This window comes from Anomaloglossus baeobatrachus, unplaced genomic scaffold, assembly GCF_048569485.1.
Source record: "Anomaloglossus baeobatrachus isolate aAnoBae1 unplaced genomic scaffold, aAnoBae1.hap1 Scaffold_598, whole genome shotgun sequence".
In the NCBI taxonomy this organism is placed as follows: Eukaryota; Metazoa; Chordata; class Amphibia; order Anura; family Aromobatidae; genus Anomaloglossus; species Anomaloglossus baeobatrachus.
In genome coordinates this window covers 137267-147987 of record NW_027444962.1, presented here as the reverse complement: position 1 = coordinate 147987, position 10721 = coordinate 137267, and the positions used below count along the sequence as shown (strand labels likewise).

The 10721-nt window shown below is 60.9% G+C and overlaps 1 protein-coding gene across 2 annotated transcripts in view; it reads right to left on the bottom strand.

The window, feature by feature from the left end:
- Positions 1 to 6789: 6789 nt before the first annotated feature.
- LOC142285300 (mixed lineage kinase domain-like protein) overlaps positions 6790 to 10721 on the bottom strand; it is a 55756-nt gene continuing 51824 nt past the window's right edge. The window contains exons 8-11 of one of the 2 annotated variants that reach the window (XM_075333261.1): positions 9990 to 10135; positions 8344 to 8393; positions 7642 to 7788; positions 6790 to 7055 (exon numbers count right to left, since the gene is read on the bottom strand). In XM_075333261.1, the coding sequence (XP_075189376.1) occupies positions 7009 to 7055; positions 7642 to 7788; positions 8344 to 8393; positions 9990 to 10135 (390 nt within the window). In that variant the 3' untranslated portion in view covers positions 6790 to 7008. The remainder of the gene's footprint in view (positions 7056 to 7641; positions 7789 to 8343; positions 8394 to 9989; positions 10136 to 10721) is intronic. The other variant, XM_075333262.1, reaches the window with a different exon arrangement.

Here is a 10721-nt window from a genome sequence, read left to right as displayed (position 1 = left end):
AGGATCTCTACGTCACTCCTAACGGGGTGGGCCTGTTACCAAGGCAACTGGCGGAAGTTCGCTTCAGGCCTAGTAATTGGATGGTAACGACTGTCAGTCATTGCAGAAGCGCAGCCCCTGTCACGTGACTGCAGCCTTCTTTATTAGGCGGGAAGTTCCATTTACAGCCCATGTAATGTGTGCGAGCTCCTGACAGAGAAAACGCTGCGGCTGAGGGGAGTGTTCACACTAGGTAAAGAGGAGGCGCTCCTGTGTCGCCATGTTGTCTGTAGACCGCTCCTGCTGCTCTGTATGAGCTTTGTTCCCTGGCTACATGGTGCGAGGGACGGTCCACGCCGCGACACGCCGCGCAGTACTTGCTGTAATGAGTGGGCGAGGAGTGGGGGAAGGGCAGATGACCTCGAGAGGCTCCATGAAAGTGACGGTCTAGTGCCGCCTCCATCTGCGCCCATCAGGGGCCATTAGTGCCGCCTCCATCTGCGCCCATCAGGGGCCATTAGTGCCGCCTCCATCTGCGCCCATCAGGGGCCATTAGTGCCGCCTCCATCTGCGCCCATCAGGGGCCATTAGTGCCGCCTCCATCTGCGCCCATCAGGGGCCATTAGTGCCGCCTCCATCTGCGCCCATCAGGGGCCATTAGTGCCGCCTCCATCTGCGCCCATCAGGGGCCATTAGTGCCGCCTCCATCTGCGCCCATCAGGGGCCATTAGTGCCGCCTCCATCTGCGCCCATCAGGGGCCATTAGTGCCGCCTCCATCTGCGCCCATCAGGGGCCATTAGTGCCGCCTCCATCTGCGCCCATCAGGGGCTATTAGTGCCGCCTCCATCTGCGCCCATCAGGGGCCATTAGTGCCGCCTCCATCTGCGCCCATCAGGGGCCATTAGTGCCGCCTCCATCTGCGCCCATCAGGGGCCATTAGTGCCGCCTCCATCTGCGCCCATCAGGGGCCATTAGTGCCGCCTCCATCTGCGCCCATCAGGGGCCATTAGTGCCGCCTCCATCTGCGCCCATCAGGGGCCATTAGTGCCGCCTCCATCTGCGCCCATCAGGGGCCATTAGTGCCGCCTCCATCTGCGCCCATCAGGTGCCATTAGTGCCGCCTCCATCTGCGCCCATCAGGTGCCATTAGTGCCGCCTCCATCTGCGCCCATCAGGGGCCATTAGTGCCGCCTCCATCTGCGCCCATCAGGGGCCATTAGTGCCGCCTCCATCTGCGCCCATCAGGGGCCATTGGTGCCGCCTCCATCTGCGCCCATCAGGGGCCATTGGTGCCGCCTCCATCTGCGCCCATCAGGGGCCATTAGTGCCGCCTCCATCTGCGCCCATCAGGGGCCATTAGTGCCGCCTCCATCTGCGCCCATCAGGGGCCATTAGTGCCGCCTCCATCTGCGCCCATCAGGGGCCATTAGTGCCGCCTCCATCTGCGCCCATCAGGTGCCATTAGTGCCGCCTCCATCTGCGCCCATCAGGGGCCATTAGTGCCGCCTCCATCTGCGCCCATCAGGGGCCATTAGTGCCGCCTCCATCTGCGCCCATCAGGGGCCATTAGTGCCGCCTCCATCTGCGCCCATCAGGGGCCATTAGTGCCGCCTCCATCTGCGCCCATCAGGGGCTATTAGTGCCGCCTCCATCTGCGCCCATCAGGGGCCATTAGTGCCGCCTCCATCTGCGCCCATCAGGGGCCATTAGTGCCGCCTCCATCTGCGCCCATCAGGGGCCATTAGTGCCGCCTCCATCTGCGCCCATCAGGGGCCATTAGTGCCGCCTCCATCTGCGCCCATCAGGGGCCATTAGTGCCGCCTCCATCTGCGCCCATCAGGGGCCATTAGTGCCGCCTCCATCTGCGCCCATCAGGGGCCATTAGTGCCGCCTCCATCTGCGCCCATCAGGGGCCATTAGTGCCGCCTCCATCTGCGCCCATCAGGGGCCATTAGTGCCGCCTCCATCTGCGCCCATCAGGGGCCATTAGTGCCGCCTCCATCTGCGCCCATCAGGGGCCATTAGTGCCGCCTCCATCTGCGCCCATCAGGTGCCATTAGTGCCGCCTCCATCTGCGCCCATCAGGGGCCATTAGTGCCGCCTCCATCTGCGCCCATCAGGGGCCATTAGTGCCGCCTCCATCTGCGCCCATCAGGGGCCATTAGTGCCGCCTCCATCTGCGCCCATCAGGTGCCATTAGTGCCGCCTCCATCTGCGCCCATCAGGTGCCATTAGTGCCGCCTCCATCTGCGCCCATCAGGGGCCATTAGTGCCGCCTCCATCTGCGCCCATCAGGGGCCATTAGTGCCGCCTCCATCTGCGCCCATCAGGGGCCATTAGTGCCGCCTCCATCTGCGCCCATCAGGGGCCATTAGTGCCGCCTCCATCTGCGCCCATCAGGGGCCATTAGTGCCGCCTCCATCTGCGCCCATCAGGGGCCATTAGTGCCGCCTCCATCTGCGCCCATCAGGGGCCATTAGTGCCGCCTCCATCTGCGCCCATCAGGGGCCATTAGTGCCGCCTCCATCTGCGCCCATCAGGTGCCATTAGTGCCGCCTCCATCTGCGCCCATCAGGGGCCATTAGTGCCGCCTCCATCTGCGCCCATCAGGGGCCATTAGTGCCGCCTCCATCTGCGCCCATCAGGTGCCATTAGTGCCGCCTCCATCTGCGCCCATCAGGTGCCATTAGTGCCGCCTCCATCTGCGCCCATCAGGGGCCATTAGTGCCGCCTCCATCTGCGCCCATCAGGGGCCATTAGTGCCGCCTCCATCTGCGCCCATCAGGTGCCATTAGTGCCGCCTCCATCTGCGCCCATCAGGTGCCATTAGTGCCGCCTCCATCTGCGCCCATCAGGGGCCATTAGTGCCGCCTCCATCTGCGCCCATCAGGGGCCATTAGTGCCGCCTCCATCTGCGCCCATCAGGGGCCATTAGTGCCGCCTCCATCTGCGCCCATCAGGGGCCATTAGTGCCGCCTCCATCTGCGCCCATCAGGTGCCATTAGTGCCGCCTCCATCTGCGCCCATCAGGGGCCATTAGTGCCGCCTCCATCTGCGCCCATCAGGTGCCATTAGTGCCGCCTCCATCTGCGCCCATCAGGGGCCATTAGTGCCGCCTCCATCTGCGCCCATCCGGGGCCATTAGTGCCGCCTCCATCTGCGCCTTTCAGGGGCCATCATAGCTGCCTCCATCTGCACCTGTCGGGGGCCATCGGGGCTGCCTCCATCAGTGCCCGTCTGGGGCCATTACAGCCGTCTCCATCAGCGCCCGTCAGGGGCCATCAGTACCGCCTGCATCAGGACCTGTCAGGGACCATCAGCACCCGTCAGGGGCCATGAGCGCCGCCTCCATTAGCGCCCATCCGGGGCCGTCAGCGCCGCCTCCATCAGCGGCCATCCGGGGCCATCAGCGCCGCCTCCATTAGCGCCCATCCGGGGCCATCAGCGCCGCCTCCATCTGCGCCCGTCAGGGGCCATCAGCGCCGCCTCCATCTGCGCCCGTCAGGGGCCATCAGCGCCGCCTCCATTAGCGCCCATCCGGGGCCATCAGCGCCGCCTCCATCTGCGCCTTTCAGGGGCCATTAGTGCCGCCTCCATCTGCGCCCATCCGGGGCCATTAGTGCCGCCTCCATCTGCGCCTTTCAGGGGCCATCATAGCTGCCTCCATCTGCACCTGTCGGGGGCCATCGGGGCTGCCTCCATCAGTGCCCGTCTGGGGCCATTACAGCCGTCTCCATCAGCGCCCGTCAGGGGCCATCAGCACCGCCTGCATCAGGACCTGTCAGGGACCATCAGCACCCGTCAGGGGCCATCAGCGCCGCCTCCATTAGCGCCCATCCGGGGCCGTCAGCACCGCCTCCATTAGCGCCCATCCGGGGCCGTCAGCGCCGCCTCCATCAGCGGCCATCCGGGGCCATCAGCGCCGCCTCCATTAGCGCCCATCCGGGGCCATCAGCGCCGCCCCCATTAGCGCCCATCCGGGGCCATCAGCGCCGCCTCCATTAGCGCCCATCCGGGGCCATCAGCGCCGCCTCCATTAGCGCCCATCCGGGGCCATCAGCGCCGCCTCCATCTGCGCCCGTCAGGGGCCATCAGCACCGCCTCCATCTGCGCCCGTCAGGGGCCATCAGCACCGCCTCCATCTGCGCCCGTCAGGGGCCATCAGCACCGCCTCCATCTGCGCCCGTCAGGGGCCATCAGCGCCGCCTCCATTAGCGCCCATCCGGGGCCATCAGCGTCCCCTCCATCAGCGCCCATCCGGGGCCATCAACACCGCCTCCATCCGGGGTCATCATCTCCCGTCAGGGCCATCACCGCCACCTCTATTACCGCCTATCCGGGGCCCTCTCTCCCAGACAGCTCTCCTCCTGGAAGGAGTGATTGCAGGATCACAGCACAGGGTGTCAGTGTGACACATTGCTGTGCAGAGGAGCTGTGTACACAGGCCGAGGCTCCCCAGGTCAAATCTTTATTTCCCTTCCCTTCTACATACGTGTGTGTAGGCGTAACCCACCGCCATCCTCTCCTGCCCCCTGTGACCCGATATCAGACCCGCCAGTGCCCTCAGAGGCTAATATGAGGCGCGGAAGCCGCTTTCTCCATCTATGAAAACAAACCGAACCATGGTGTGAAATGAGCCACATGGCCCACGCTTAGCGTCCTGATTGGATGGATTTTCACATCAATCATATATCAGCAGTGATGGACAGTGCGGAGGCTGCCATTATCAGCTGCACATACCAATCACACCGGATGATGTGCCACCGAGATGAGGCAGCTTAAAAATCATCTCACCTGACTAACAAGAATGAGGGTAGTGGGCTGTGACCCGTGTGGGGAGGGCAGGAGGAGGGTAGCGGGCTGTGACCCGTGCGGGGAGGGCAGGAGGAGGGTAGTGGGCTGTGACCGGTGTGGGGAGGGCAGGAGGAGGGTAGTGGGCTGTGACCCGTGTGGGGAGGGCAGGAGGAGGGTAGTGGGCTGTGACCCGTGTGGGGAGGGCAGGAGGAGGGTAGTGGGCTGTGACCCGTGTGGGGAGGGCAGGAGGAGGGTAGTGGGCTGTGACCCGTGTGGGGAGGGCAGGAGGAGGGTAGTGGGCTGTGACCCGTGTGGGGAGGGCAGGAGGAGGGTAGCGGGCTGTGACCCGTGCGGGGAGGGCAGGAGGAGGGTAGCGGGCTGTGACCCGTGCGGGGAGGGCAGGAGGAGGGTAGCGGGCTGTGACCCGTGCGGGGAGGGCAGGAGGAGGGTAGCGGGCTGTGACCCGTGCGGGGAGGGCAGGAGGAGGGTAGCGGGCTGTGACCCGTGCGGGGAGGGCAGGAGGAGAGTAGCGGGCTGTGACCCGTGTGGGGAGGGCAGGAGGAGAGTAGCGGGCTGTGACCCGTGTGGGGAGGGCAGGAGGAGGGTAGCCGGCTGTGACCTGTGCGGGGAGGGTAGCGGGCTGTGACCCGTGCGGGGAGGGCAGGAGGAGAGTAGTGGGCTGTGACCCGTGCAGGGAGGGTAGTGGGCTGTGACCTGTGTGGGGAGGGCAGGAGGAGGGTAGCAGGCTGTGACCAGTGCGGGGAGGGCAGTGGGCTGTGACCCGTGCGGGGAGGGCAGGAGGAGGGTAACGGGCTGTGACCCGTGTGGGGAGTGCAAGAGGAGGGTAACAGGCTGTGACCTGTGTGGAGAGGGTAGCGGGCTGTGACCCGTGTGGGGAGGGTAACGGGCTGTGACCTGTGTGGGGAGGGTAGCAGGCTGTGACCCATGTAGGGAGGGTAACGGGCTGTGACCCGTGTGGAGAGGGCAGGAGGAGGGTAACGGGCTGTGACCCGTGTGGGGAGGGTAGCGTGCTGTGATCCGTGCGGGGAGGGCAGGAGGAGGGTAGCGTGCTGTGATCCGTGCGGGGAGAGCAGGAGGAGGGTAGCGTGCTGTGATCCGTGCGGGGAGGGCAGGAGGAGGGTAGCGGGCTTTGATCCGTGCGGGGAGGGTAGCGGGCTATGATCCATGTGGGGAGGGCAGGAGGAGGGTAGCGGGCTGTGATCCGTGTGGGGAGGGTAGCGGGCTGTGATCCGTGTAGGGAGGGTAGCGGGCTGTGACCCGTGCGGGGAGGGCAGGAGGAGGGTAGCGGGCTGTGACCTGTGCGGGGAGGGTAGCGGGCTGTGACCTGTGCGGGGAGGGCAGGAGGAGGGTAGCGGGCTGTGACCCGTGTGGGGAGGGTAGCGGGCTGTGACCCGTGTGGGGAGGGTAGCGGGCTGTGACCCGTGTGGGGAGGGTAGCGGGCTGTGACCCGTGTGGGGAGGGTAGCGGGCTGTGATCCGTGTGGGGAGGGTAGCGGGCTGTGATCCGTGAGGGGAGGGCAGGAGGAGGGTAGCGGGCTGTGACCTGTGTGGGGAGGGCAGGAGGAGGGTAGCGGGCTGTGACCTGTGTGGGGAGGGCAGGAGGAGGGTAGCGGGCTGTGACCTGTGCGGGGAGGGCAGGGGGAGGGTAGCGGGCTGTAATCCGTGTGGGGAGGGTAGCGGGCTGTAATCCGTGTGGGGTGGGTAGCGGGCTGTGACCCGTGTGGGGAGGGTAGCGGGCTGTGATCCGTGTGGGGTGGGTAGCGGGCTGTGACCCGTGCGGGGTGGGTAGCGGGCTGTGACCCGTGCGGGGAGGGTAGCGGGCTGTGACCCGTGTGGGGAGGGTAGCGGGCTGTGACCCGTGTGGGGAGGGTAGCGGGCTGTGATCCGTGTGGGGAGGGTAGCGGGCTGTGACCCGTGCGTGGAGGGCAGGGGGAGGGTAGCGGGCTGTGACCGGTGCTCGTATGACCCCAGTAAACACGCGGTGCACATTGTCAGTAAAGCGTGGTATTTATTAGGTGTATGAGGCCTCAGGACAGACGTCTCGTGGAGCCATAAAATACTGCGGTGCATCTGGAGGGATAGCCACATCCTTGTGACAAGTGTTGATCTCTGCCGGCTCCACCGTCCTGCGACATTCTGGGATCTGTAGTGTCTCCGTCCTCCTCTGCGTGGTCTCGGTTCGTGTGCAGCTCACGGTGGCTGTGGCGCAGGGTTCTAGGTCTCCATCTGATTCAAGAGCGCGATCAGCAGATCTGCAACCTCTGCAAACAACATACAGTGTGCAGTGACCAAACACTGCGAAGAGCAGGAGACCCCGACAATGTCTGCACTGCTGTCCCCAATGTCACTGATAGAGGCGATTGGGTAAATGAATGGGGATAATATAAATGAACCCCCCCCCCGTCCGGTTGTCACTCTGCCCCGTGCCGCTACTACAGGGGTGATTAACATACTCTTCTTCAGGGGCCTCAGTAAAGCTACAGAGGTCGTCCAATACTCGGAGGACCCTATATTAAGCACTATATTCCCCAATGTACAATAAAGCGCCCTATACTCCCCTTCTAATGGGTCTCCTGAGGCTGGCGTGACATGTCATGTGAGGCCCCTGCAGCCAATCGGTGAGCGCTAAGCTCACCCCTCCCAGGGCATCTGAAGTTCACCCCGTCACTAATGTCCATCCCTATGAGGTGTGCGCCACTTATCATGGAGCTTCTATGTCCAGGGGCCGGGGCTACGTGTGGTCTTAGCTGAGCCCCTGCTCCACCGGTGCCCGGCGCTGGGCATTCAGTCCTCACTCTGGGGCGGAGGACCTAGTGCAGTTATGGGGTCACTTCTTGTCATACAGACCTCCAGCCGAGGGACGACTTCCGGGATCCATGGCTAGACTCCTCTTAATGACGTCCCGAAGACCAGGGGGGCACGAGGTAGCGAGGTCGGCCTCGAGCTTCACACATAGCTTCTGCTGAATATCTCCATGACTCTGTGCCGAAAAATCTGTAAAAGTGGATGAAGTGTAGGTGACACCCCGGATTGTGCGGCACCAAAGAGCGTCCATGACCTTCAGTGTGACAACCCCGCGCCGCTCATTCACGACTCCGGGGTCACTCTTACAGGGGCCTCATGTCATCAATATTTATGTGGCCTGGTCTGTGTCCTCCACCTGCTCCTTCGGTGCCTATATCATAATGCCATAGGAGCATTCATAATGTGGCACAAGATGAGCCCTACAGCGAGCGCGTGTTATTTAGAGAAAAGCTACAGTGGGATCTCGCTGAATGTCAGTGTGTAGCCTCCTCCTGCGATAACCCGCAGTGACCCGGGGGAATCCACAGGCTCAGAATCGTGAGTACTGGTAATCTGCAGAATATAGCGGCAAATACGGCTGTAACTGAATATAGGCTGACGCTGGGATTATCGGCAGATGAGGCTTCTGTGGTTGTAACCTGTTGGGTCCTGCACGCTGCCGGCCAGGGGGACGCTGTTGCCTATGTGTAGTTCCTTTCCATTGGTGAAATATCTGACCCGGGTGCTGCAGAGCGGAGCACTCACCTTGTAATGCGAAGCCTCCCACAGCAATCTCCAAAATCACCACTCCTAAACTGCGCAGAAGAGAGAAACAGAAACAGTCAGCATGCCTGGACGGATAGCCCTAAGTGTGGAAACCATCAGTGCAAGCTATGTGCAGGTAAAATGCTGCAGATTCCAGCTCTGACTCGTGCAGAATAGTGAATGCAGCCATAGAGTATACCCAGGCGGTGACATGGTCACTGGGATCAGTAATTAGGTGTGATCAGAGGTGAGGGATCAGTAATGTCGGTGTGATCAGAGGTGAGCGATCAGTAATGTACGTGTGATCAGAGGTGAGCGATCAGTAATGTAGGTGTGATCAGAGGTGAGGGATCAGTAATGTAGGTGTGATCAGAGGTGAGGGATCAGTAATGTCGGTGTGATCAGAGGTGAGGGATCAGTAATGTAGGTGTGATCAGAGGTGAGGGATCAGTAATGTAGGTGTGATCAGAGGTGAGGGATCGGTAATGTAGGTGTGATCAGAGGTGAGGGATCGGTAACGTAGGTGTGATCAGAGGTGAGCGATCGGTAATGTAGGTGTGATCAGAGGTGAGGGATCGGTAATGTAGGTGTGATCAGAGGTGAGGGATCGGTAATGTAGGTGTGATCAGAGGTGAGGGATCGGTAATGTAGGTGTGATCAGAGGTGAGGGATCGGTAATGTAGGTGTGATCAGAGGTGAGGGATCGGTAATGTAGGTGTGATCAGAGGTGAGGGATCGGTAATGTAGGTGTGATCAGAGGTGAGGGATCGGTAATGTAGGTGTGATCAGAGGTGAGGGATCGGTAATGTAGGTGTGATCAGAGGTGAGGGATCGGTAATGTAGGTGTGATCAGAGGTGAGGGATCAGTAATGTCGGTGTGATCAGAGGTGAGGGATCAGTAATGTAGGTGTGATCAGAGGTGAGGGATCAGTAATGTCGGTGTGATCAGAGGTGAGGGATCAGTAATGTAGGTGTGATCAGAGGTGAGGGATCAGTAATGTCGGTGTGATCAGAGGTGAGGGATCAGTAATGTAGGTGTGATCAGAGGTGAGCGATCAGTAATGTAGGTGTGATCAGAGGTGAGGGATCAGTAATGTAGGTGTGATCAGAGGTGAGGGATCGGTAATGTAGGTGTGATCAGAGGTGAGGGATCGGTAATGTAGGTGTGATCAGAGGTGAGGGATCGGTAATGTAGGTGTGATCAGAGGTGAGGGATCGGTAATGTAGGTGTGATCAGAGGTGAGGGATCGGTAATGTAGGTGTGATCAGAGGTGAGGGATCGGTAATGTAGGTGTGATCAGAGGTGAGGGATCGGTAATGTAGGTGTGATCAGAGGTGAGGGATCGGTAATGTAGGTGTGATCAGAGGTGAGGGATCGGTAATGTAGGTGTGATCAGAGGTGAGGGATCGGTAATGTAGGTGTGATCAGAGGTGAGGGATCGGTAATGTAGGTGTGATCAGAGGTGAGGGATCGGTAATGTAGGTGTGATCAGAGGTGAGGGATCGGTAATGTAGGTGTGGTCAGAGGTGAGGGATCGGTAATGTCGGTGTGGTCAGAGGTGAGGGATCAGTAATGTAGGTGTGATCAGAGGTGAGGGACCAGTGCGTGTTGTGTTACTGCTCCCGTCACGTTCAGTCTCCGTTACCTGTAGATCTCGCTCCACTTGTTGTAGGTGTTTATGTCCTGCCACGTCTCGGGGGCCACGTACACCAGCTCGCTGCTTTTTTCTTTACTTTTCACCGGATTCCTTCTCATAGACGATTCCGTCTTGGAGAATTCAAACCCTGATAACTGCAGATAATGAATGACTCTGATATTAGTGTGATGCTGTGCAAACTGACCGCATTCACTCCTATGTGTGGTGCCTTCATCAGCCGCACTGACCGCATTCACTCCTATGTGTGGGGCCTTCATCAGCCGCACTGACCAGACGGCATTCACTCCTATGTGTGGGGCCTTCATCAGCCGCACTGACCAGACGGCATTCACTCCTATGTGTGGGGCCTTCATCAGCCGCACTGACCGCATTCACTCCTATGTGTGGGGCCTTCATCAGCCGCACTGACCAGACGGCATTCACTCCTATGTGTGGGGCCTTCATCAGCCGCACTGACCAGACGGCATTCACTCCTATGTGTGGGGCCTTCATCAGCCGCACTGACCAGACGGCATTCACTCCTATGTGTGGGGCCTCCATCAGCCGCACTGACCAGACCGCATTCACTCCTATGTGTGGGGCCTTCATCAGCCGCACTGACCAGACGGCATTCACTCCTATGTGTGGGGCCTTCATCAGCCGCACTGACCAGACCGCATTCACTCCTATGTGTGGGGCTTCATCAGCCGCACTGACCAGACGGCATTCACTCCTATGCGT